Genomic DNA, 27206 nt, shown 5'->3' with positions numbered 1-27206 from the left:
GGTAGGCCTGTCCTCAGGCCCTCTGGTTACATACTTGGGAGCTGGCTGTCGTGGGCAGAGTGATCCCCACACTCCCAGGCAGAGTATTCAGGTGGATGCAGCATCAGCATTGGTGAGTGTGGGGAGCCTGTCCTTAGAGTATGTGCAAGTGCACCATGGCCTTGCTGCTGGAGGGAGCTGCCACCACAGGCAGGGAGTTCTCATACTCTGGGGGAGGGAGTCATATGCTTCAGTGGCAGTGCTGGCAGCAATAGGGTAAACCAGGGCACATGAAAGTGCACACAGGCAGCCTTGCTGCTGACGGAGGTGAGGTTGCTGCCAGTGGCATACACTCACACCCCCAGCAGCAGCAGTGGCAGCTGCATTGGGTGGTATTAGAGTTTGTCCTCAGGGCGTTTGCATAGCTACCCTGCTGTGGGGGTGGAGGGGTATTGCTGTTTACATTAGCCCTCCCACATAGGCACTTCTCAGGCTCTAGGGAGCACATGCTCTTTGCCCCAGGGTAGCCTCCCTGGTGCACTGTACCTCCCGTTCCCTGGGATGCAGGGCACTGTTATGCTGGAGTGCTGGGGACTTTGCCATTTTCCTGGGTCTGACCATTGTTGGCTGCTATAGCCCTCCTGGTGGACACATTGTGTAGGGGATGTTAGTGGGACTCCAGGGATGTGGATATGTAGGGGATGTTGGGCCCCAAGGCAGGATGCATTGTGGTAGCTGGGCTCTCAAAATGGCGTGGTACTGCTGCTGTTTAGTACATGGAGGGTGTGTAGGACCCGATGGATGTGAGCTTCCTCTTTGAAGCGATGTCATTTTGTGGTTTCTGGGCAGGTCACTATGCTATTTCCTGTCATTTTGTGGTTTCTGGGCAGGTCACTATGCTATTCCCTTGGCTGGGGTTGCAGGAGGTCGTAGTGGGAGTGTGGACCACTGGGGATCTCTTACTCACCCTTTCCCTACACTCGGGAGCCTCTCCAGGGTCTCAACTGAGCTGGCTGCCTTGCTTCCCTCTCCTGTGACTCTGGTGTTCCCTTTCACTTCTCTGTTGAATTCTAGTGCTCTCTCTTGGATGCTCATTTGAAGTGTGATTATCTGCTTGCTAGTTTGGTTCTTCTTTGTGGAGTAGGCAAGTGTTGGATCCCTCTAGTCAGCCATCTTGAAGTGATTTACCTGTTGTATGTTTTAGTTTTGTTTGTTTTTTTGTAGTCCCATAGGCCATTATTATTGTTGTTGTTTATATGCTCAATATTTGTTGAGATTTACCCACATATTTAACATGTTAATTGCTCTTTATTCCTTCTTGACATATCAGACCTTTCATCTGGGATTAATTTTCTTCTGTCTTATGTAGATCCTTTAGAATTTTCTTTACTGCAGTTTCTGCAAGTGGCATTCTCTCTTGGTTTATGTTCATTTAAATATGTCATTATTTCACCTCCATCCTTGAAAGACATTTTTTGTGAGTGAAGAATTTCAGGTTGACAGCTATTCTCTTTCAGCACATTACAGATGTCATTCTTTTTGCCTTTTGGTTTCCATTATTGATATTGAGAATACAGCTGTCAGTCTATTTCTCCTCTGACTGTAATCTGTTGTTTTTTAATCTAGCTACTTTAATATTTTCATGTTATCTTTGGTGTGTTGCAGTTTCACCCTGATACTTCTAGGTATGGTTTCATTGAATCTTGATGTCTTGGCAAAACCACACATATAAGTTTACTTTCATTTTAAGAAGTTTTAAATGTTTGATGTTATATTTAACTTTTGTCTTTATTAAGGATTTCAAATGGCACAAGTAATTTGATGTTGTAAAGCACTTTTCATGATAGCCTTTTCAATATTTAGTACAAATAGTCCAAACCACATTAAAGTAGAATTTGGAAGCAGTTAGAGTAGAAACAAAGGTGTGTCCACTGATACTACAATCTGTTTTGTAAAGATTCCCAGAAGTTACCAGAAGAACTTTGGGATTCTGGGGAAAGTATTGTTAAATACTGTTAGTTGACGTTCACCTGAAGACATTGCATATGTGATTTGTTTTTCCTTGTTTCAGTCATTGCTTATTAATTATGGATAGGTTAATAGTGGTTAGTACTATACTTAGACAAGGTTTAATATTCTTTTCGAGTAGAAAAAACATTCACTTTAGCCAATACATCATTCATTTACATGAATGATCATTATTTTAGCTGTAAAATAAAGGTACTGTTTCTTAGATATAATGTGATAAATTCTTGTATGCAAAATATTTTTTCTAATTTTTATTATAACAATTTTCTTCTAATAGAAAAAGTAATAATTGCTCAAAGCAAAAAATTGAAGAAAGCTTTCAGAGATAACTGTGGCAAACAGTGTGGTATTTGGCTTCATACTGCTTCGTTTTTCTCTTATATATACAACTTTAGAACCATACACATACATGGTTCAATCAATGGAGAAATGTTGAAATAAATTCTGTTGTAGTATCCTTTAGCATAATATAGAATAATTTAGGAGAATGAGGGTGTTATACTTAGAAGGAAACCTCTCCAAGACATATTAAGTAAAAAGGGTAAGTCCCCCAAACATATACAGCATAATACCATTATGTCAAAACAATATAAATATGTTTTTTTCCTCCTCCTCCTTTTTCTTCTTCTTCTTCTTTTTTTTTTTAGTGATGGGATTTCACTATGTTGCCCAGGATGGTCTCAAACTCCTGGGTTCAAGTGATCCTCCCGCCCCAGCCACCCAAGCAGTTGGGACTACAGGCATGTGCCACCATGCCTGGCTACAAATATGTACTTCTATAAGTACTTAAAGAAATATGTAGATAAATTCCAAAAAAATGTGGAATACTATATATCAGATGTATAATACTGATTACTTCTGGGAAGGGATGTTGGATGGTAAAGGAAGCGGTAATAGGGGCTTTTGCTTTTATCTGTAGCTATTTTTAAAAACAAGAATGTATTTGTATATCATATTTGTGCTTTAAAATAATAAAATAATTTTAGTTTGAAAGGGATTATTTTGCATATTTTACTTACCTACTTTTTCATAATATATTGTGACTGTATTTCCATGCAAAATAAATCTCTACAAATTGATTTTATTTCTACATTGTATTTCATCATATGGCTATACAATGATTTACTTAACCAAACCTCTATTTTGTTAAGTATTTAGAATATTTGCAGGTTTATGTTATTAAACTACATGATACAGTGTCCTCAGTCACATTTTTGTTAAAAAAAAATGAAACTAGATGATATGATGAATCCCTTTATCATGTATCTTTTCATACATCTCTGTTTCTATAGAACAACTTTGCAGGGTTAAGGAGTATATTTTTAAGGCTGACAAATGGTCTTTGAAAAAGACATACCCATTTCTACCACCCTCAGAGATAGATGAAAGTATTTTCTTCCTACTCTGGCCAACCTTTGGAATTCTCATTTTTGTTTTTTACTAATTTAAAAAATGTTATTTTTCAAATTTTCATTTCTTAGATTACTAGTGAGGTTACGTATTTTTCTTTCCATGTATTTTGGCCATTAGTATTCCTTTGTAATTTTCCTGCTAATCATCATTTTCTATTTTTCTCTTAAGAGTGTTCCTTATTTATTTGTTCAAGTGTTTCATTTATTGCACGTCAACCCTTTGTTAAACGTAAAAACTTTTTTCACTTTTTAATGTTATTTATGGTCTTTTTAATTTACAGAAATATTATTTATTGACTTGAATATTAAAGAATTGAAAGGCCTTAGAATTAAATAATTTCAAAAGGTACAAATATTAATTTAATTCAATTTAATAAAATCTGTATTATTTATTTTGACTATTAGGTGCATTGGAAATGTTTGTTTTATATAATTAATACATAATTCCTTTTTCAAATTTTTTTAAGATGTATCACTTAGAACTTTTTCAAGTAATTAATGTCTAAAGACAATTTAGTTGCAAAATTTCTTTAAAAATGTAGTGAGGCATCCTTGAATACTACTTGATTTGACTTTATGTTAAAAAGCTGCTTGTTTAAGCTTTACTGATTTTCTTTTTAAGAATAGTAATAAAGTTCAGTTTACTTAAAACCTTCTTTTAATGGTTTTTTAAACTGTGTTAAACACTTTGTGATCCGAAACAGCAAAATTCATACTAGGCTTATCAATTATAGAAAAATCTACCAAGAAACTTACTTGGATAGAAGTTTAGCAGGCTATGTGGCTTTTTTCCTCTATTTATTTAGGTTTTCCTTTCTTAGTTCTTGTCATGACCTTACTGTCTTTCAAAGCCCTTAGCTTCTGGTTGGTGCTGTCACAGCTCATCAGATTTACTCACAAGACCCGTACAGGGTGTCTGGTGAGAAAGAGGAAAGAAGTATGTGTGCTACTGTGTCCTTGGCAACTTGAAGGAGATTCTGAATCACATAAATGAAAATGAGCCCCATTGTAGATTTTCTTTTTGTAGAATTTATTTGATCTTGCTGTTTTCTGTTTTCAACTTGTTCTTCCTCACCCCCACATCTTATATCTTAGTTCCCTCTAAAAAATGATTGAAATTTAGGAATGCCTGTAAGCTACTATGTTTTTTTTTTCCTTATACTGTCCTTCACATGTCTGTGGCCTATGTAGTTATAGGAGTTTATAGTTATTCATTTTATTAAAGTCCAAGTAGTTAATACTGAAGGAGCAAGATAAGACAGTCTAACAATTTAGAATCAGAACTGGGGCTACCCTTATTTTGAAAGCTATGTGAGATTTATTTTTAAAAATCTTTTTCCTGTCTTTTTTGGGGGGAAATTTGTAAACAAATGTATTATTATTTTGTTTCCATAATTTTATTTATGAACATAATAAATGTAGAATTTTAGTATTTTGAGAAATTGGAGAAATTCAGAGCAGAAGATTCTTTTTAAAAATTTGCCCCAATATTAACATTTTTTCTATTATGAAATATTCAGCTTTTTAGAAGTAAATTTTGCTACATTGTAAACCATCCTACCTTGCTTTAAAGGTACTTAAATGCTTTTAAAGTAAACTATAAATTCAAATTTGAACTTATATAATTTCTAAAATATCAGTGAACATGTTTTATTTAACTTTAGCTTCAGATTTATACATTGCTGATTGATGACCCCATACTGGTGTGAAGTATCATCTTTGTAGCCTGATTTTTTTGAGCAATTGTGACCTTCCAGATCAAGGAGGGCAGGCAGCAAACTTCCAGATGCTTTGAGTATAAAGTTGCAGAATCCCAAGAGTATAGAGGAATTTCTCTGGTTTAAGGGGAACTGTGGAGGAGGGGAAAACCTAGAATCAGGAAGGTGTGTAGCCAAGCATTCCTATCCTGTGGTACCATAGGCTTTCAGTGACCATCTTAACTCTTTTCTTGATAAAACCCTTCAGTTTATTGGGTCCCTGCCTTCCACATCTCATGGAAACAGCTTTAATTTAGAAATGCAACTCACTGGTAACATGGCGTTTCCTTCACAACTTTGTAAAACATTTTTGATAATGAATATTTGATAGAGCTGACATAGTAGATTTCCTTGTTGCAAAATCAAACATAATTGTACCACTAGAAACTTTCTTCCTAAGGTTAAAGTAAAAAAATAAAAATAAATAGATCTTAAAAGTAATTAATTATCTTGGGCAGTTTTAGCTTCTTTTATTTTATAGGTGGACAATGTGCAAAGGAGTATGTGGTTTCTGTAACTTGTGCTTTACCACTCTAAATTTTAAAATTAAGATTTTATAGTTTTTAACGCATGTATTTACCAACTTTCCCCTTATTTTTGTATGGCTATGTATGTTTAGTGAAAACCGCACAAAGCAGCACTTTTCGTTTCACTGTGTTACAGTGAGTCAAAAGTGGCAGAGGTACCTGTAAAAAATTCAAGGTGTGTCTGTCTGACTAGAAGGCTTTTCACGTATTCATTTAGATTTTTGCCCCTAATGTAGTTTATAATAAAATGTGGACTAATATATTTAGTATATTCACTACTCTTCTTGCTTTGTATAAATGAAATGGTTAGAAATACTGTCAACCCAAATGACTCACTCAAAAGCCATGAAATTTAAAACAGCTGATATTTTCTTTTTCATATGAACAGTTCAGAACAAATGTTTTCCTTGTGTAAATGAGATGGCTATTATGATGCAAAGAAGTATCTTGAAAAAAAAATTTTTTTTAAGTATTCTAGCTAAATACTGCAATAATTGCAAGCAGAACCTGGAGATTTTTCCTTTTTCATTCTGTTCTATGATATATTTTAACAAGTTCTCTTGAGACTATTAAAATGTCTTAGTTTTGAGGACATGTGGTAGAGTGGGGATACTTTGTCTACAGACACAACGGGTTGGCAGTTAGATTTTGCATGTCTTCTCATTTCTTTCCAGATTCTCTGACCCAGGTTAACCTTTGGTCCTTCTCTGAAGGCAAGAGTGAAGGAAGTTTGAGCAGGTGACTGATGATCACTGTCTCTACAGCCCACAGACAATATGTGAATTACTTTAGCAGTTCCCTTAGTCCTCGTTGTCTCCTCCTCCTCCTCCCTTAAATCAACAAATGCAAATAGCTTCATCCCCATTTGCTAGAAATTCGGGCTTGCTCAGGCAACATGGGCTTTGTTGTTGACTTGCTTTCTCTAGAAGGCAGTTTTATTCCTGGTAAGGAGCAAGGCTATCTAGTGAAACCTAAATCACCTTAATGATAAATACAGCAACAACTTGTTTCTCTGGAATATTTATAAAGGTAGGAATCATGGCCAAAGTTTCTTTATATTGTAGTTGAAGGGTCGTTAAAGAAATTCATTGTCTGCTTTGTTAGCTTTTGTATACTAAATATTCTAGTAATTTCTGTTATCTGTAAAATCCTCTTTATTGTTCTAAATATTACTTACTGAAATTGTTGGCACTATTATTTGAATAGTCACTTCTAAAAATTGTTTTATGGTACAGGGAAAAGTCAGTCTTTGCTTATTTCCACCATAAAAATATTTTTTCTTTTTTTAAACAGGAACAATTCCATTGTAAGTCAAATTTGATCATGTAAATCATCAGTTTGTAATGAAAGTGTTGTCAAAATTTTTTCTATAGTTTTTGTAAATGATTTTTCACTGGTATTAGATGAGACTTATTAAAAGTATTTTTATGATACAGAAACATGGATATCATTTTACTTAATTAAATATTATATCCATACATTTAATGTGTGTTTTGTGGAAATTATAGCAGTGACTGCTGTGTATTTTTTTAATAGTAGCATAATGGAAGTTACTCTATAGAAATTATTCAGAAAAAAGATACTATGGTTTAAAAATTGATTGGCTTTTAAAAGCTCAGATTATTAGGTAAATTATGAATTGACCTAAAACAACTGAAATTGCTTCTTTTGTGTTAACTTTCTTCTGAAAATATTTAAAGTTATGGGGATTGTCATTTTCTTTAATAATGTCATTGTGATCAAAATCTTGGGTTTTTTTGAAGTAAACATATATGACTAGCAGTTGTGAAACAGAAGTCTTCATGGGAAGCACTCCCCAATGAGGCTGAAAGGAATAGTTTACAAAATGTCTGTGGCAAGAAGAAAACAAGTATGTTTTTAAAATAAGACTCTTAAATTCTAGACTCTTCTAAATTCTAATAGTGATTTCTAACTTGTTCTTGCACATTTATGATTTTCTTTATAGGCTGAATACTTATGAGAATGTATATTAATATTATGAGAATACTTATGAGAATGTATATTAATATATTAATTATGTAACAGGATAGGAAAACCATATAATTTTTACTAAATTAGATTTTATTTGAATTTAGTATATATGCCAACTAAAAAAGGCATTATCGCTTAAGTATGGAGATGAGAACAACTTAAGTTGGGCTTTTGTATCTTGTTTAAATTAGAGAGCTATCCTTTACCCTTTCAATTGTGTTTGGGAAGTTTTTACCAGTAACGTTTTTGCAAGTTTTCAGTAACCTTAAGATAGATATTCTATGCACATTAAGGGATAATGTTTTATAAGTTATATGAAGAGTTTCTTCTTCCTTCTTTAATCTGTTTATCTTAGATCCCCAAGCCCTGTTTTGAAATGGGGGTTGGGGGAGTAAGTCAAAGCTATAGATCCTTTAAATATATCTGGTTTTGGTTTAGTTGTCCAGATCTAATTTTTTAAAGCTGCTGGAGAAGACACAGCAAGCTATTTTAAATGAAATCTTTACTTTTCTGAGTGAATGATGTATTTCTTTTTGTGTGGAAGTTACCTTTTATTGTATGTTTAAAGTATTTTTAATACTGTAAAACAGTGGTTCTTGGTGTTGAGAGGGAAGCCTACATGGGTCATCGAGGAGACTCCGGAAGGATGATGGAGGAGCTAAGGCAGCAGGGCAGGGCTTGTTCTGGCTATTGGACTCTTACTATATCAGCTATCTCTGCTAGGTAAATGAATAGGGAGCTGGGGTGAGCCTTCAGGTTAGAGTAGGGAAGTTGGTGCAAAGTCCAGCAAGGGTTAAAATATGAAAAGACAGGTCCAATTTTCATGACAATTGGGACAGCTACCACTAGTAGAGACCTTGTTTTCTTTTGTAACTTCATCCTTTTCCTTTGTAGTGATTAGTTGTAAAACAAATAGACCTTTGAAGATGAAAAGGGTGGGGGGAAAAAGAGGCTTTTATGCTTGTTTTGGGCACAGTAGGAAAGTGGGAGATAGAATGAAAAAGCAGTGTTTTAGAGAAGTCTTTAATTGATGATACAAGAAGAGTGATGACCTATGGGAGGCAGGATTGAGGTGTGTAGGGGGATGTCTGACTAGGACAGAGGATGCCCTGCTACTATGAATGGAGTTAGACACTGTTTCTGATAGTCAACTACTTGGGCAATAGAAATACTTTTACTGTTATGTTCTGCTGAATCAGCTTTTCTGAGCAATTTCTGCCTGTGGTACTGAGGCGATCTATAATTCTGAAATTGCTAGAGACTGAGTTGCAGATTATTGTGTTTTGTTTTTAAGGATTCTAAAAGTCACTGCTAGTATGTAGTGAGCCCGCATGAGTATTTCTAATATTTTTAGTGGATTCATGTATACTAGTCTAAAAGTATTGCTGTTTATCTAAATAGAATATTATAGTGCTTATGTTGAATAATCATTTTCTTTAGAGATATCTAAATATTTTAAATGGCTGGTTCTATTGTTAAAGAAGAATCTAAGTTGTTAATCTTTGTTGGCATTTTGTGTTTTTAACGACAAAATTGATATTTATTGTAGAACATTTGAAAAATAAAGATAAGTGATAAAATCTAAAATTTTTTTGTATTCCTGCCATCTGGAGATAATCACTGTTAACGTTTTAATTAATAAGCCTTAGGATATTTCAATTAAAAATTAATTGCCAGTAGTCATTCAGATCAACTGAGGACATCTTTAAAAGCATATATTGTATTGTGTTCCATGTACACAGAATTGTATTGGTTCGGTCCCATTTACTTAGTCTTCCACTGCTCTTCTAGTAATTAATAGACTTAATTGTGATCTGATTATAAATATTTGAATTAGAGAAATTATACAGGAAAATTTAAAGAGTCAAGACTATCAGAAGCTACTCCTCCAATATTTGGTACAATTTTTTTTTCTTAAAGATATATTTAGCCAAAAGAATTGAAAAAAACTCAATTACTTTGAGGTATAATAAAGAAAACTTTATTATACCTCAGTAAAGCTGAGGAAAAAAAGAAAAAAACTAAAACACCTAAACACTGAATTATTAAGGGCATGTTGATATTGTTTTCTTTACTACTTTAAATTATTTTCTTTGTGGTTTACATGTAAGCTCTCTCAAATCTGAACCTGAAAAAAAACTTAACCGAATCATTTAATTCTATATTTTAAGCTTATAGAAGAAAATATTTTGATTAAAAGTTCTTTTATTTTCATTATTTCCCTCATTAATTAAAAATAGTACCCAGTTTAAGCAAAGAGCATGGACTTTTGGGTGAGACAGTCCTGAATTTGAATTCCAGTTCTACCTTTTCTAGACTGGATGTATGATACTGGGTTGGATAGTTACTTATCTTGCTGAGCCTCTATTTATTCATATCTAAAATGGAGATTATAATAATACTTTCTTTACAAAGTTATAAAGACAAATTTTAATAATATATGTGAAGTCCCTGGCACATTTGAGATATGCAAATTTCTCTCAAATCCCCCAGTGGTGGTTTTTTTTTTTTTTTAATGAAGTGAAATTCACATAACATAGAATTAACTATTTTAAAATGAACAAGTCAAGGGCATTTAGTACATTCATAATGTTGTGCAACCACTACCTCTATCTAATTCCAAAACATTTTATCCCCCTGAAAGGAAATCCTGTACCCATTAAATAGTTGTTCCCTATTCCTTTCTCCCCCTTTCCCCTGTTAACCACCAATCTATATTCTGTCTCTGTGGATTTACCTATTCTAGATAGTTCATGTAAATGGAATCATATGATATGTGACCTTTTGTGTCTGGCTTCTTTCACTTAGCGTAATGTCTTCAAGGTTCATCTGTGCTGTAGCATGTATCAATACTTCATTTCTTTTTATGGCTAAATAATCCATCATATGGATATCTCACAGTTTGCTTATCCATTTGTCCATTGACGGACATTTGGGCTCCTTCTACCTTTTGGCTATGGTGAGTAGTGCTGCTGTGAACATGTGTATAAATACACTTATTTGAATACCTGTTTTCAGTTCTTTGGGGTATGTACCTAGGAGTGGAATTAGTGGGTCATATGGTAATTCTATGTGTAACTTTTTTGAGGAACTGCCCAACTGCTTTTCACAGCAACTGTACCACTTTACATTCCTGTTAGCAATGTGCAAGGGTTCCAATTTTTCCACATCCTTGCCAGCAGTTTTCTATGTTTTTTCTTTTATTATAGCCATTCTGATGAGTGTGAAGTGGTCTTAACTGTGGACTTAATTTACAGTTCTTCCTTCCTTTTTGAATGGAATATATTCTAGAAATTGATTTTTAAGTTGATTAGTATTTGGAGCATATTTTTACTAAGAAAACTATGATCAATTCATAGTAGTCTATTTAATGCATAATCTCCTTGAACTGTTTCTATGAGAATAGAAGATCAGAGACAAAACTTTAATATTAAACAGTCATTAGTTTAGCAAACATATATTGGATATACACTGTGTGGTAGGTCCTAGACCAGGTGTTGGAGATATAACAATGGAGCTTAACATGGTTCCTTCTCCTAAGGGAAGTCACAGTGTGATGGGACAGATAGATAGGTAAGTAAAGATAAGATACTATAAGGTCTATGCCAGTAGAGATAAACACAGTATTCGTGATGGTCTAAGCATCAGGGTCCTATGTTTGCTTGGGAAGCTTAGCGTTAGAATTTTATAGAGCTGATAATTGAGCACAATTTCAAGGAATCTATAGTAGTTTAGTCATTGACTACTAACTTAGTCATTGACTAAGGGAGGGAAGGCCTTTCCTAGGAGAAAGATCAGTCTCTGTGAAGGCAGAAAGGGTCAAATGTTTGGGGGTCTGAAGCAGATAATTATGGCTGAATCTGTAATGATAGTTCGGGAAGAGATGAGGCTGTGAAGATATGCAGAGGGCAGATAGTAGAGGGCCTTGGACAGTAGGCCAAGGAGTAGGCAGTAGCTGAAATCATGGGACTGAACTAGAGCACTCAAAACTGAGGTGGGGGTGAGTAGAAGGTGGCCAATCCTTGGGAAATAACACAAGTGACAGGTAGGAGGAGAATCAGGAGGGAATGACTATGTGAGACCCAAGAAGGAGTTTAAAAAAGAAGGCATTGTCACAAATATCTAATGCTGGAAGTCAAATAAGATCAGGAGGAGGTATCCATTGTCAATGGCTGTTAGGAGACTGTTGGTGACATTAGCATCCAGAGGTTCCCTAAAAAGTGATATCTGTGGAAGTGTAATTGCTGAGGGTTAGAAATGAGAAAATGGTAATAATAGTGAACATGGAGTTCTTTAAGAAGTTTGATCTTAAAAGGAAGGAGTGAAAGGTATTAGCTAGAGAGAATGTAGATAAATAAGAGTTCCTTCTTTGGAGGAAACTTCTTTTCCTTCCATTTGTTAGCTATTGACCACAAGGTTTCCCAGTCTCTAATCTACTGATAGATGAGGGCAAGGAGTACCCTCAGGGCCTGGGAAGGAAGGGTGAGAATGCAGACCACAATGGTGATGGTAGTAGTGCTGCTGTTGATAAAATGTGCCACAGGCAGAATTTAAACAATTTGCCCCAAATCTCATAAGTATTATGTGACAAAGCTGGAATTGAACCTAATTAATCTGGAACCAGTATTCTTGCACCTAGATAGTGAGAAGAATGGGAAGGAATAGTTGTAAATAACAGTTGGTACCAGAACCCCTTGTCCATCTGATCTATACCTTACCTCTTCTGAGAAAATCCTTACTCTTCATCTGGCTTCTGACTGACAAATGCTCAGTGTGATAACTACAAGGAACACGCTTCCTGGTTTCCATTTCCACTGGTAACAACTACTCCCTTATGGTTTCCTTTAAGAGTTTTTCTCAGACTTCGAGGTATTCTAAAAGGGTTTTTTTATTGCTGAAAATAAGGAAATAAACATGCATTTAAAACATTCTTACTTATAGAAAGGTAAAGTCACTCTTATGTGACAATAATAGTCCTTGGGTATTTAAAAGGCTATTTACTGAGGAAAAGCAGACTTTGGCTCCTATGAACATTTAATTCCTGAAGCAAGGTTGGGCTTCTGGGGTGGGTTGAGTGGCTCCTCTGATACAGGTGTGGGGAAGGGAAATAAGAAATGGAGCAGTGGGCCGGGCGCGGTGGCTCACGCCTGTAATCCTAGCATTCCGGGCTGCTGAGGGAGCAGCATCACTCGAGGTCAGGAGTTCGAGACCAGCCTGAGCAAGAGTGAGACCCCGTCTCTACTAAAAATAGAAAACATTAGCCAGGCATGGTGGCGCATGCCTGTAGCCCCAGCTACTCGGGTGGCTGAGGCAGAAGGGTTGCTTGAGTCTAGGAGTTTGAGTTTGCTGTGAGCTAGGCTGATGTCATGTCTAGCCTGGGCAACGGAGTGAGACTCTGTCTCAAAAAATAAAAATAAAAAAGAAAAAGAAATGGAGCAGTGTCTGAAGATGCCAGTCAAGGAAGCAAGTGCTATGGTATGGATGGGATGGCCGCAGGAATGAAGGGAACTGAGAGATTGACACCTGAATACAGTTTTAACCTGGTGTGTCTATATGTGTTATATGATTGCTCTTTGGCACTTAATTTTGATGTCATATATTGAATGGTTACTCTTTCCTTTTTAGTTAAATTAGTTTGAAAAGTATTTTATTCTAGGTGTTGGGTATATAGCAGTAAGCAAAATTGAATCATTGACTTTGAAAAGCTTGCTTTCTAAACTGAAAATTTTTTTTCATGTGTAAAATTTTTTATACTTTTTTTACTTTGCCCATACATGTATATATGCCATACATTGAGGAGTTTTTATAATAGAATATTATATTTTAGGGGAATATTTGAAGTTAGAGCTTTAATTTTCAAATGCCAAAATTTTTGGAGCAAATATTGTTTTCATTACATTTGCCATGTTCCACAAAATTACTATTTTATTTGCTACAACTTATTTCTTATAGAGTATACTAGTTTTGGAGGTGTAGCATTGACTTGCAGGTTGAAAATATCTTTCATTTATTCAGTAAATATTTTTTGAGAATCTCCTATACTACTAGTTCTGTCTTAAACCAATCTGACGCAGGAATTTGAACCCAGATCCTAGAGCCCAATATATTCCTGTTCTTCATGGTATTCAGAGTAGGGAACTTAGAACTGTAGAGATCAATAGATTGGTCAAGAGAATCAGTATTTATTTGAATTTAGTAACTAGGAAGGGGGGTCATTAGTGACCTTGGAAAATAATTTCTTTGAAATATGTTTGGAAGAAGAAAAGCTCATTACAGGGGCTAAGGAAACAGAGTCATAAGGAAATTGAAGTGTCAAGTATAGGTGATTCTTCATGATATTTTGGTAGTGAGCAGGAGGAGGGAATTCACTCAAGCACTTGAAAGTATACCTGAAACAGGGAGGTAATTTCAAAATAAGGGATATGTGACAGTTGTAAGAGAGAGCAAGAAGTTGGGGATCAAGTGATTAAATACCTTGAAGAGAGAAGAGATAATGGAAACCATAATATCCCATAGAAACCAAAGAAGATATTCTTAAGGCATAAGTAAAAGAGAACTAGACTTAGAAAAGTAGAGAGAAAACTTTTTGACACACAAGAAAATGATGAGAATGATTGAAAATAAAATTATTTTAAGATGGAGAAATGGGATTATTAAGGTCACTCCCCAAAAATAGTCATTCATCTTCTCATAAAATAGAAGTCATTTGCTGAATGGAATAGAGAGAGGGAGATGGAAACTTAAATAAGGAAAAGTGTTCTGCCATGGAAACATACTGGAAATCAGTAGTTGCAGCAGTGACTCCCCAGTTGAAGTTAGATGTTCTAAACCAAGGAGGAGTTGGCAAATGCCTGTAGCCTGAGAGCTACATTCAGCCCATGTAGCCTGTGAGCTAAGAATGGTATTTATATTCTTAATTGGTTGTAGAAAAACAAAGAAACAAAAGAACATGTGACAGAGACCTTAGATGGCCTTCAAAGCCTGAGATAGTTACTCTCTGGCCCTTTATTGAAAAAAATTTCTAACCCTTGTATAGCTCAGGACAAGAGAAAGTGAATGATAGTGTGACTCAGGTGGGAACTGACATGCCGGACATGATCAAAGATCAAGGGGTGGTAAAGGAAGGGGATACTAGTTAGAGGTTTGTTGGTGGAGGTGAACAGTTGGGTGCAGGTTGAGTAGGGAATAAAGCAAAGCCAGAAGAAAGCCAATGGATTGGATAAAAATGGAATGGGCTTGTGACTAGATGTCATAATGAGAATGTAAAGCATGGTCAATTGGTTTAAACAAAGATGACAGTTACGAAGTTCGAGAAAGGGGACATGATTGGTCATCTTGGAGATAAGAGTTCCAGAAATTGCCATGTATAACCATTTCAGGGACTAGCTGAAATCTCCATTGATAAGGTCAGGATGATGAAACATGATGGTCATTCCTTAAGATGATGACAGGGAGACTATGTACGGGGAAATAATGTGAGTTAGATTATTGGAGTTTATAAAAAAAAGTAGAAGTGAGCCTAGAATGTAAAGTAGATGATGGTAATGAGGTAAGAAGAGGCTGGTGTAAGTAGGTAAACTACTTACAAATCAGGGGGAAGATAGTGGTGGCAATGAAGTGGTCCTCTGTTTGCCCTAGCAGCTGAGGGTAGGCTATGCCTTCCTCTTGGTTTGGTAAGTGGTAGAAGGTAGGCATAAAGGCTGCAGTAAAGATATGCTATTCTCTATCACAGGTCATATTTACACATACATAGTCTTTAGAATATGGGAGAATCAAAGCAGTAGATTGGTTTTAGGTTGTAAATGAAGTAGTTGGTTTTTGCATCAATGTATAAATGTACATACTCATAAAGAATTTTTGTTTGGCATTAGCACTTAAGTTTTTACAATGCAAAATTCATTTTTATATTGAGATTATTAAGGAATTAATACTAAAAATATCCCTTTTTACTTAACTCTGAACATAGACAAAAGGAACTTGGCAGGTAACCTTCACTCAAAAATATTACTACTGGGCTACTGGGTAACTAGTGACTACAAATCACTTGGGCATGATAGTGTTCTTTCCATAACAACATTATGTAGGATCTATATTGTAGTATGTGAAACTTTATTATTAGACATATACATATATATAGGGAAATAATATATTTTAGCCTTAAATGTGTACTTTTAATTTGTCGGTTATACCTCAATAAAGCTGAAAGAAAAAAATCAAGAGCAAAGGAGTCTCCTGCCCTCTGAAAGATGAAACAGGAGCCCTAGGCAGTTGCTTTGCTATGTTTTTCTATTGATGTGCAAGACGATTCCTGTATAGCATAATTGGATAGTATTTTCTGAAGGAACAACTCTTTTCTGTGCTAAGGACTAAAAATCTGGGAAGCGGCCAAAAGGCAAATTGCTGGAAATTTTCACTATGCTCAAAGTTACTGGTTCCTCTTATAAAAACCTCTTTATTTTTTTTCTGGAGAATTAAACTGCTTTATTTCCTGATAATATGAAATGTTAAAATACCAAAAACTTCATTTTAAATAGTATCTTTATTTTAGGTGCTTTCCAGTGAATAACCTTTGGGAATGGTTTTAAAGGTCAAGTAAAACTTACTTTGAATCTTAAGAAGACAATGCCTTAATTGTGTCATTTGCTTTAATATTTTTTGTTGTGATTTTTTTCCCCTCAGTTCCTATTGTAAAGAAAATAGCAAAACCACAGTCTTCTCCTACCAAAGAGACCCAGCATTCAGTGCAGTCTCCACAGAAAACTACTCTAGTATTACCAACACAGCAGATCAAGAAAGCAGGTCGAACTAAACCAGCTGGACATACTTCAGTTTCCAAAAAGGGCAGTTCTGTTAAAACTACCACACCAAGGAAAAAAGGGGTAAACTCAGGAAAAAAGGTTAGTTGTATCTCCTGCTAATTTGTATTGTAGGTCTTTATGGTGCCTTAGTATTTATAATATACAATTTATGAATTTACTAAGAGTATGATGAGGGACTTTAGGAATGTGCTAAGAGGTATATAGACTCTTTAGGGTCTCATACAACTATTGAGAGATTGCTATTTCTCTGGGTAAATTTAAAACTTTTATGGTATTTTCTACTTCTTTAAAAGTACATTGAAAATATCACATATGTGATTTATGTTCAGGCTAGTTAATTTAAAAACTCAGTATCCTTTAAAAATCAATGTGAAGTGAATTTTACTATACATAAATTATACCTCAAAAAACTAGTGTTCGGGGGTGTAGGAATCAATTTGATACATTCAGTAATGTTGGAGTCATATCCTGTCTACCTTCAGCTAACTGAAGACACAAAAGAGTGAATGGAAACAGACAGATTCTGGTGGCAGGGGGAGTATATACTAGGAGAAGGGGTGTTATACAAAGTGAGTTTCCATTTTTGTGGTTTTTAGCCTTGGATCAAGTGCACTTTGTGTAGCATATGAGGCAGCAGGGATATTAATAGAAAACATTCTGAAGAATGTTTCAAATAATGTTTCAAATGATCTAAAAAAAAAGACAGGACAGGAGGAACAGAAGAGCAAAACACAGAGATACAAATAGAAAGCAAATAATAAATGGTAGGCCCAGGCCCAAACATTTTAATAATTGTGTTAAAAGTTAGTAGACTAAACTCTCTAATTAAAAGGCAAATTGTCAAAATGGATTTTTCAGAATACCCAAGTATGTCCTATCTATAAGAGATATACTTTAAATATAAAGAGAGAATCTTCTCAGATCTGTTAGAGCTGACTGAATTAGATTTCAGCAGTATTACCTTAATAAACATTCCTGAGTTCAGCCATCTGATATCAGTATCTACAACATTTCTGTTTTGCTTCAACTAATCTTTGCTGTATGGAACAAAATAATACCATTTTGATTTTAAAATATATTGATACTGGTATTTTTATTTAAAAACATTTAAAATTTATAAAAATCAAAAGTCAAAACTATATATTTCAAATATATAGTTATAAACATTAAAGAATCAAGCAGATTATTCTAATATAAATCATAGATGAAATGTTTAAATAAAATTTAAAAGTTAATAGTGAAATTTAAAGTAAAATAATATTTTAAATGCATTTTAAAAATTAACATGCATTTTACAGCTGTTGAAAAATTCTTTGTGATTAGTTGGTATAATGGTGAAGCTATAAGATAACTCAAGTTTCTTTTGACTCCTTTATTTTATGATTCCAATGCTAATCTGATAATTTTGAAGAAATCTTCTTGAAAACATTATTTAGTGGTGGGGATGGAGAAAGGGACCGGTGTTACAATCTTTTTCATAATAAACTGTATTGTCTCAAAGGCAACATTTTAGTTCACTTTTGCCATCTTTAGCTTCATTATTTCTTCATGAAAAGATGAAGATTTTCATGCAGTTACCTATTTCCCTGTTTTAGTACTTGTTTGTTCATAGTTTAGTTATTCAGAATCTTTAAAGTAAAAAAAAATCATTCTTGCCACAGATTCATTCCTTGTCAGCTGGCGTTTTCTTTCTCCCCTTAAGGATTCTAGTATACAAGCACATTTTCTAAATAAATGTCCCTTTGTTCAATTTGCAGTGTTAATGCAAACCTACTATCTTGGTATATCTCAAGTCAAAGGATTCAGATTTCAGATCTTTTAAATATTGAAATAATGAGATTATCAACACAATAATTGTATTTCAGTACTTAAAAATAGTATCATTGACTAGAATGCTGTGAACTCAAATGACAATCATTAATTTAAGCAAATAAATTACAACAATATTGAATGCTTTCCTATTTTTTACTCCTTTGTCACTGCCTTTTAAATGTCCTCTATTAATACCTTTTCTAGGCACAAGAGTCCCTTTTCTGACATTGGAGAGTCATGTTTGAAGGTAGCTCCTAGAAAACCCCAAGAGTTGATGTAAAATAAATTAAATGTTAGTGATGTCTAACAATGCCCAGAAGACATTTGGTTCTTGTATACAGTAAGCATAATTTTGTATAGACTTCAGCAAGTCACTTATAATTTTGCCAAAATTATTTTATGTATTATGAAGAAATGCAGGCTAGACACAGTGAAGACTAAGTGAGCAACTGCTTTCTAAAGACAAGCTCTGTCTTTTGCCTTGCTGGGATTTTGTTTTTCTCTATTGGATATATTGCTCCAAGCTAGAGATTTAAAGACTTTTCTTTAGCAATGTGAAAAAAATTGTCTTACAAGGAACCTCGAAAGAAAAACAAAAAACAAGTTTTACAGAGTAAACTAATTTGGCTAAGTTGTGATCAGTTGGAGCAAGGGATAGGGTAGAGAATCCTAGCCTTTTGGTCTCTTCCTCCCCTACCTGGACAGCTTGTGGGCCTCTGAGGAGCTCAGTTGGGGAAGTACTGCCATTTATGATACACAGGACTTTCCAACCTTGAGGACTTCTGATAACTGATAATTTTGTAAACCAATGATGGTCTATAATTTTCTGACTTTCTTATCTAGGAATATTTTAATGGATGATGTATACTTGTGTTCTTTTTTTCCCTTCTTTTTCAAAAACAGGAGAAATGTCTTCCTGTGATGTGTTCTACATCTTCAGCTTCTCTACATTCGCTGCTCAGAAAACGTGGCATTTCATATGATGAGAGTGCCTTTTCTGGGACATCAAAAATAGTAATGTCTACAGGTATTAGTATTTTTAAAAGAGCATAAAATTAGTGATGTTTTATTCTGTATTATTTTCAGTGTCTTTGAAGTCCTGGAAATAAGAGCAAAAAAAATGATAATAGTAAACATTTCTTTTTAAAAATTTATTTCAAAATATTAAGAGGGTATAGATGTTTTTGATACATGGCTTGAATCAGGGCTGTAAGTGTGCCCATTACCTGAATAATGTTCATTGTACCTGTTAGGTGGTGGGTTTTTGCCCTTCCCCTTCTCCCCACTCTCCCCTACTTGATTTCTAATGACTTTTACTTTCCTCTGTGTTCTTGTGTAGTCCATCAGTTCCAATTTATTAGAGAGTACATGTGGTGTTTGTTTTTCCATTCTTGAGATACTCCACTTAGGATAATGGTGTCCAGTTCCTTCCAGATTGCTGCAAAACGCATTTATTCATCCTTTTTATGGCTAAGTAGTACTCCATGGTATACATATATCACATTTTGTTAATCCACTCATGAATTGATGGACACTTGAGTTGATTCCACATCTTTGCAATTGCAAATTGCTCTGCAATAAACATTCAAATGCAGGTGTCTTTTTGATAAAATGACTTCTTTTCCTTTGAGTAAATACCCAGTAATGGGATTGCAGGATTGAATGGTAGGTCTACTTTGAGAAATCTCCATACTGTTTTCCATAGAGGTTATACTAATTTGCAGTCCCACCAACAGTGTATAAGCATTCCTTTCTCTTTGCATCCATACCAGCGTCTATTGTTTTGGGACTTTTTATTAATAATAAAAGCCATTCTAATAGTAAGGTGATGTCTCATTGTGGCTTTAATTAGCAGTTCCCCGATGATTAGTAATGTTGAGCATTTTTTCATATGTTTCTTGGTCACTTATCTTATTTTGAGAAGCTTCTGTTCATATCTTTTGCCTACTTTTTAATGGGGTTGTAATTTTTTCTTGCTGATTTGATGAGTTTTTTATAGATTCTATTAGTTATTAGCTCTTTATCAGTAGTGTAGATTGCGAATATTTTCTCCCATTATGTAGTTTGTCTATTTACTCTGTTGATTATTTCCATAGCTGTACAGAAGCTTTTTAATTTAATCAAGTCCCATTTATTTATTTTTGTTGCTGCTATAATTGCCATTGGGGTCTTAGTCATAAATTCTTTGCCTAGACTGATGTTTAGAAGAGATTTTCTTACATTTTCTTCTAGAATTCTTGTGGTTTCATGCCTTACATTTAAGTCTTTTATCTATCTTGAATTAATTTTTCTAAGTGGTGCTCTCTCTCCACTGGGGTCCTGTTTCATTCTTCTGCACATGGCTATCCAATGTTCCCAGCACCATTTACTGAATAAGGCTTCTTTTCCCTGTTGTGTGGTGGTGTTTGCTTTGTCAATGATCAATTGGCTGTAGGTAGGTGGTTTTATATCTGGGTTCTTTATGCTGTTCCATTGATCTGTGTCTCTATTTTTGTGCCAGTACCATACTGTTTTGTTTACTATAGCTTTGTAGCATAGTTTGAAGTCTGGTAATGTGATGCCTCCAACTTTGTTCTTTTTGCTTAGGGTTGCTTTGACTATTCAGGCTCTTTGCTGGTTCCAAATGAAGTATAGAATTTTTCTAGATCTGTGAAATGTGTGGTTGATATTTTTATGGGGATTGCATTGAATCTGTAAATCACTTAGGGTAATACGGACATTTTAACAATGTCGATTCTATTGATCTATGAGTATTATATGTTTTTCCATTTGCTTGTGTCATCCACAATTTCTTTCCTTGGTGTTTCGTAGTTCTCCTTGTAGAGATCTTTGATCTCCTTGATTAAGTATATTCATAGGTATTTTATTTTCTTTGTAGCTATTGTGAATGGTATTGAGTCTTTGATTTGACTCTTAGCTTGACTGTTATTGGTATATAGAAATACTATAGACTTGTGTACATTGATTTTTTTTTTATCCCGAATTTATTTATCAATTCCAGCAGACTTTTAGTGGAGTCTTTGGAGTTTTTTAGATACAAGATTGTATCATCAGCAAAAGTGATAGTTTGACCTCCTATTTCCTGGTTTGGATACCCTTTATTTTTTTACTGATTGCTCTGGCTAGGACTCCCAGCACTATGTTGAATAGAAGTGGTGAACTTGGGCACCCCTGTCTTGTTCCAGTTCTTAGTGGGAATGCTTTCAACCTTTCCTTATTCAGACAAAAAGCATTCTGTCAAATGCTTTTTCTGCATCTATTGAAATGATCATATGGTCTTTGTTTCTGCTTTAGTTTATGTAGTGAATTACATTTATTGCTTTATGTATATTGAACCATCCTTGTATCCCCGGGATCAAGCCTACTTGGTGATGGTGGATTATTTCTTTGATGTGCTATGAAATTGTTTGCTAGTATTTTATTGAGAATTTTTGCATCTATATTCATAAGGACATTGGTCTGTAGTTTTCTTTTTTTGTTGTGTCCTTACTTGGTTTTGATATCAAGGTGATACTGGCTTCATAGAATTGATTTGGGAAGGAGTCCCTCCTCCTCAATGTTATGGAATAATTTCTGCAGCGTGAGTACCAGTTCTTCTTTGTAGGTCTGGTAGAATTTGGTGGTGAATCTATCTGATCTGGACATTTTTTTTATTGGAAAACTGTATTAATGCTTCAATCTCACTGCTCATCATTGGTCTATTCAAGATTTCTGTTTCTTCCTGATTTAGGCTTAGAAAGTTGTGTGTTTCCAGGAATTTTTACATTTCCTTTGCATTTTCTTGTTTATATGCATAGAGATTTTCATAGTATTCCAGGTGATGTTTTTTATTTCAGTGTTGAGTTGTGGTGTCTCCTTTTTCATTTCTGATTGAGCTTATTTGGGTCCTTTCTTTTCTATTCCTGGCTAATCTAGCAAGAGGGCTATCTTGTTTATCTTTTCAAAGAACTGACTTTTTTAATTGACCCTTTGTATTATTTGTTTGTTTGTTTGTTTTCCATTTCTTTTTTTTTTTTTTTCTATTTGCTCAAGAAACTGAAATCTATCCATTTCTTTTAGTTATGCTCTGGCCTTTGTTTTCTTCTTTCTTTTTTTTTTTTTTTTTTTCAAGGAGATAGAGACTGAATGGCCTTTGTTTTCTTATGCTGACATTGGGTTTGGTTTGCTCATCCTTTTCCAGTTCCTTGAGATTTGATATTAGGTTATTAATTCGTGATCTTTCTCACTTTTGGATACTGGCATTTAAGGCGTGAATTTTCCCCTTAGGTATGCTTTTGCTGTGTCCCAAAGATTATGATAGCTTTGTCTCCTTTGTCATTCAGTTCAAGGAATCTTTTGATTTCCATCTTAATTTCCTCCTTGACCCACAATCATTCAGTAGCAGGCTGTTTAACTTCCATGACTTTGTGTAGAATTATTAGTCTTAGAATTGATTTCTAGTTTTTTTTTCTTTTCTCCTAAGCCTGGTTAACAAGTCCAAATGATTTCTAGTTTTAATCCATCTTGATCTGAGAAGATACATGGTATGATTTCAGTTTTTAAAAATTTATTGAGACATGTTTTATGGCCTAAGATATGATCAGTCTTGCAAAATGGCCCGTGTGCTGATGAGGAGAATGTATATTCAGTAGTTTTTGAGTAGAATGTTCTGTAAGTATCTGTTAGGTCCATTTGTTTTAGAGTCCTGTTTAAGTCCAATGTTTGTTTATTTTCTGCTTTGATGATCTATCCAGCTCTGATAGTGGGATATTGAAGTCCCCAGCAATTGTGATGCTATTATTCATTTCCTTGCTTAGATCTGGTAGAGTTTATGTATCTGGGAGTTCCTGTGTTAGGTGCATATACATTTAGGATTGTCATGTCTTCTCATTGAATTGCTCCCTTTAGCATTATATAATGACCATCTTTGTCTTTCTTTACCATTGTTGATTTAAAGTCAATTTTGTCTGATATGAAAATGGCTACTCCTGCTCTCTTTTGGTTTCCATTTGCATGAAATATTTTTTTCTATCTTTTAACTTTGAGCTTGTTTGCATCCTTGTGGTTTAGATGTGTCTCCTGGAGGCAGCAGATATTTGGCTTGTGTTTGTTCATCCATTCAGTCAGCCTATGTCTTTTGAGTAACACATTCAAGCCATTAATGTTAAGAGATAGAATTGATATTTGTGATGCTGTTCTGTTCATCATAATTGGTAGTACCTTGTTGCTTTGTTTTTCTTCTTATGCTATTGTTTTATAGGAGTTGTGAGCTTTGGCTATTTTGGGTGATTTTACATTGATGGGTGTCTATGGTGCTGATTCATGTATAACACAGTTCTGAGTGTTTTCTGCAGGGCAGGTCTGTTCATGACAAATTCCCTCAATGTTTGCTTGTCTGGAAAAGGCTTAATTTCTCCATCAATTATGAAACTTAGTTTTTCAGGAGACAAAATTGTAGGATGGCAATTTTTCTGTTTAAGAAGATTGAAGATGGGGGCCCACTCCCTTCTGGCTTGTAAGATTTCTGCTGAGAAGTCTGCATTTAGCCTGATGGGTTTTCTCTTGTAGTCAGTTATTGCTTACATCTAGCTGCTTGTAGAATTCTCTCTTTCATTTTTATTTTGGCCAGGTTAATTACTGTGTGTCTTGAAGATGTCCTATTTGCTATGAATCTTCCCAGTATTTGATGGCCATCTTGTATCTGGATGTCTGGATCTCTGACGATACCAGGGAATTTTTCCTCAATAATTCCCTTGAACAGAGTTTCCATGTTTTTATCTGTATCTTCTGGTCTCTCTGGGATACCTATAATTCATGTTAGTTCACTTTGTGTAGTCCCGTATCTCTCTAAGTGATTGCTCTGCCTTTTTGTTCTCTTCTCTGCCTCTTTAAATGACTGGCTTAGCTTGAGAGCCTTGTTTTCAAGCTCTGAGATTCTTTCCTCTCCTTAGTTTAATCTGTTGCTGAAATTTTCTGCTATGTTTTGAAATTCCCTAAATGACTCTTATTTATTTAAGCTTTATTATATCCTTCTGTATTTTGTCTAGTTCTTTAGTAACTTTTTCATTAATTTCTTGAAATATTTTGTTGGTTTCTTTCTGTTAGTTTTCAACTTTTTCTTCAATTCCACTCATTTAATTTGCCATCCATATTCTGAATTCCATTTTTGTCATTTTGACAATTTCCTTGTAGTTGGAGTTCACTGCTATAGCTCCATTATGATCCCTTTGAGGGTGTCAATCTGTTTTGATATTTTATGTTGCCTAGGTTCTTTTGCTGGTTTCTTTTCATCTGAAACCTCTTTTCTCAACTCAGGGCTAATAGGTTTGTCAGGCACCTGTTCCTTACTGGGAACTCTCCTGCTTGATTCAAAGAAGGGGAGGTCCCTAGATGGCACTGTTTCCCCCCTACTCTGGAATGTTGACATGGTAGAGGAGGGGTGTGTGCACTAGAAGCCTCTAATGCAGCTGTTCTGATGTGTTCTGCTCGCTTGTGATTGCCTCTGCTCAAACCTGTGTTGAATGCTATTTGTGTTGGGTGTTGGGTTGTCCACCATATAGTTGTAGGATATTCGAGTTAGGAGCTAGGTGAGACCCTCTTCACTGAGGCTTGTGTTGTAGGGATTGCTCTACCCAGGGTCTTCCCGCAGGGGTGATAGTAACAGCTAGGTAAAGCTATCTAGGCAGCCGTGAGTTCCCAGGCTGTGGGCATTCATTCAAACCAGGTTGCAGTGTACTGGCAGCTCGAGTCTGGGGTCACTGGTTGGGTATTGGACTTCGGAACAGTTCCTCTGGCCTTGCGGTGGTGGTGGAGGCTCTGGGTTGGGGTCTTGGGGTCCAGATGCAGTGATGAAGTCTTAGGGATAGTGTCTCGGGCCTGGCAGGAGCTTTGGAGGCACAGAGGCAGAGCCTTGGGCTCTAGTGTGAAAGCCTCAGAGCTGGGACTGGGGAGGAGCCCAAAGGAGGGCCATAGAGCCATGCGGGTGGCAGGGCTGACCCGACCTGGAGGGTGGGGTCAGGGCCAAGCAGGTAGGAGGCAATTGTGGCCTGGAGGGTGGAGTCAGGGCCAAGCAAGTGGCAGACTGTTCTGCAGGCTCAGGGACTACCTGGATGCCAACTCACATGGGCAGAGGTTGGTTCCAGCTGCCTAGGGATCGCGGAGTTCTCCCCACCCTCCCCAGGACCTGCTGAAGCAGTAGTCCAAAGCCTCTCAGGTCGGAGCCTGCTGTGACCTAGTCAGGTCAGTTCCCATGCTCAGATCCCATTGCCCTGTAGGCAGTCATAGGGTATGGCTCAGGGAAGCCTCCTGTTAGTCCATTCCCTCCCCAGCCCAGTGCCAATGTGGCACTGTGCACCGAGAGCTCAGGATGGCTTTAGCTGCTGCTCGATCTCCACCGCGCCTGTTGTTTGATGCTATGACACTGCACAGGCTCCAGGCAGGTGTCCCTGGTCTGACCAGACAGAGGTAGCCTTCTTACAACTTGCACAGTGCCAGCAGGGTGAGCGCAGTGCCTCAACACTCTATCCTCCTATTCTTCCCTGCATGTTCTTTGATCTTGTTATATATATTGCCCCATCATTTTTTTTCTCCATACTGAATGTCCTGCGTTGCCTTTCTGTGATTTCACATGTTGCTTCAGAGAAGAAGTATCTGAACGTAGGCAGCTGACCGCATTTTTCACTTCTTTCCTTGGGGAGCAGCATTCTGGCAGGCTCCTTCTAGCCTGCCATTTTTTTTCCATCAGTGAACATTTCTTTTAGCAGTTTTTATATTAAAGCATTTTGAAATTCTGATTGTTTAATTTGATATTAAGGAAAAACATCTGTTTAAATACGTGAGTCATTTGAAAATTCAAGATCCTTTAAAGTATTTTATGCATTTAAATAAGAAAATTTACATCATCGTCAAATCTATTCTTGTTTTCTCTTTATCTCATTTCAAAATTTATTTTATCTTTTTGTATTATGTATATTTTCAAAGCTACCTCAAACCTTGTTTTAATATCTTTTCAAAATACTTTTTCTTGACAGGTCATTGCTTGTCAAGGGGCATGGTGACTTTAAATTATTCTTTACTATGTGAAGAGTTTGAAATGACACAGACCCACACAAATCAATCCCTTTTATTTATCTCTTGTATATTCTCTTACTCTTTTCCTGTTTTTCAAAAGCATCTTTTATTGCTTCCTCTTAGATCCTTAATTATCTACCTTATATTCTTGTGTTCTCTGGACTTTTTCTCCCAAATTTTTCTTTCCTGACCAAAAAGAAATTATAATTTAGTGGGGTTTTTTTTGAAATAGAAGTCATTTTATAAATGATTATTGTAATATATCTCATTTTTTTAGTTCATTATTTCTGATTTTTAATCCATTAGCAAGGAGAGACTAGCTAAATGAATAGAACATAGAGGAGATAAAACATTGAAATCCTTGTTTAGGTTCATTTGTGTTTAGTACAGTTTGTCCATGCCATACTCACCATGGGGTGAGTTTTTAACAGCTGTTTTATTTCTGTGACAGTCTACCCTTCCTCTGGCTATTACCACAAAGTTGAATTATCATATATTTGAACATAGCAAAATTGAGATTAATAGATCTTTATTATACTAAATATAGACTATATGAAATTTTTGCAATATTAGTTAAGTAATGGATTAAAAATAATGTGCTTCTTGATTTAGGGGGACAGTATATTTTTTGTTTGGTAATGATGTACCCTCATTTTTACAGTGTATATTGATTTGCATTTGTTGATTCTCAGTAAAGAAAAATTATTGAAACTCAACATTTGTGTGATTATAGATGAATTACTTCTTTATTATATGCTTTTATTATCCTAAGGAAAAAGTTTATTTTGAAATTTTCTTTGGTGAACCTTGGTATATATTTAGAAGGAACAT

The 27206-nt window shown here is 35.4% G+C and overlaps 1 protein-coding gene across 3 annotated transcripts in view; it reads left to right on the top strand.

Moving 5' to 3' along the window:
* The window catches only part of SCML2 (Scm polycomb group protein like 2), a 110686-nt gene that overhangs the window by 64997 nt on the left and 18483 nt on the right, over nucleotides 1-27206 (top strand). For all 3 annotated transcript variants that reach the window (XM_012784700.3, XM_012784702.3, XM_075999088.1), the window contains 2 exons: nucleotides 16375-16592; nucleotides 19230-19353. In XM_012784700.3, coding sequence (XP_012640154.2) covers nucleotides 16375-16592; nucleotides 19230-19353 — 342 coding nt within the window. The remainder of the gene's footprint in view (nucleotides 1-16374; nucleotides 16593-19229; nucleotides 19354-27206) is intronic.

The sequence above is a fragment of the Microcebus murinus genome, chromosome X (genome assembly GCF_040939455.1).
Source record: "Microcebus murinus isolate Inina chromosome X, M.murinus_Inina_mat1.0, whole genome shotgun sequence".
Classification (NCBI taxonomy): domain Eukaryota; kingdom Metazoa; phylum Chordata; class Mammalia; order Primates; family Cheirogaleidae; genus Microcebus; species Microcebus murinus.
Note: the sequence above shows the minus strand (reverse complement) of the source record. Positions and strands in the feature narration are given on the sequence as shown.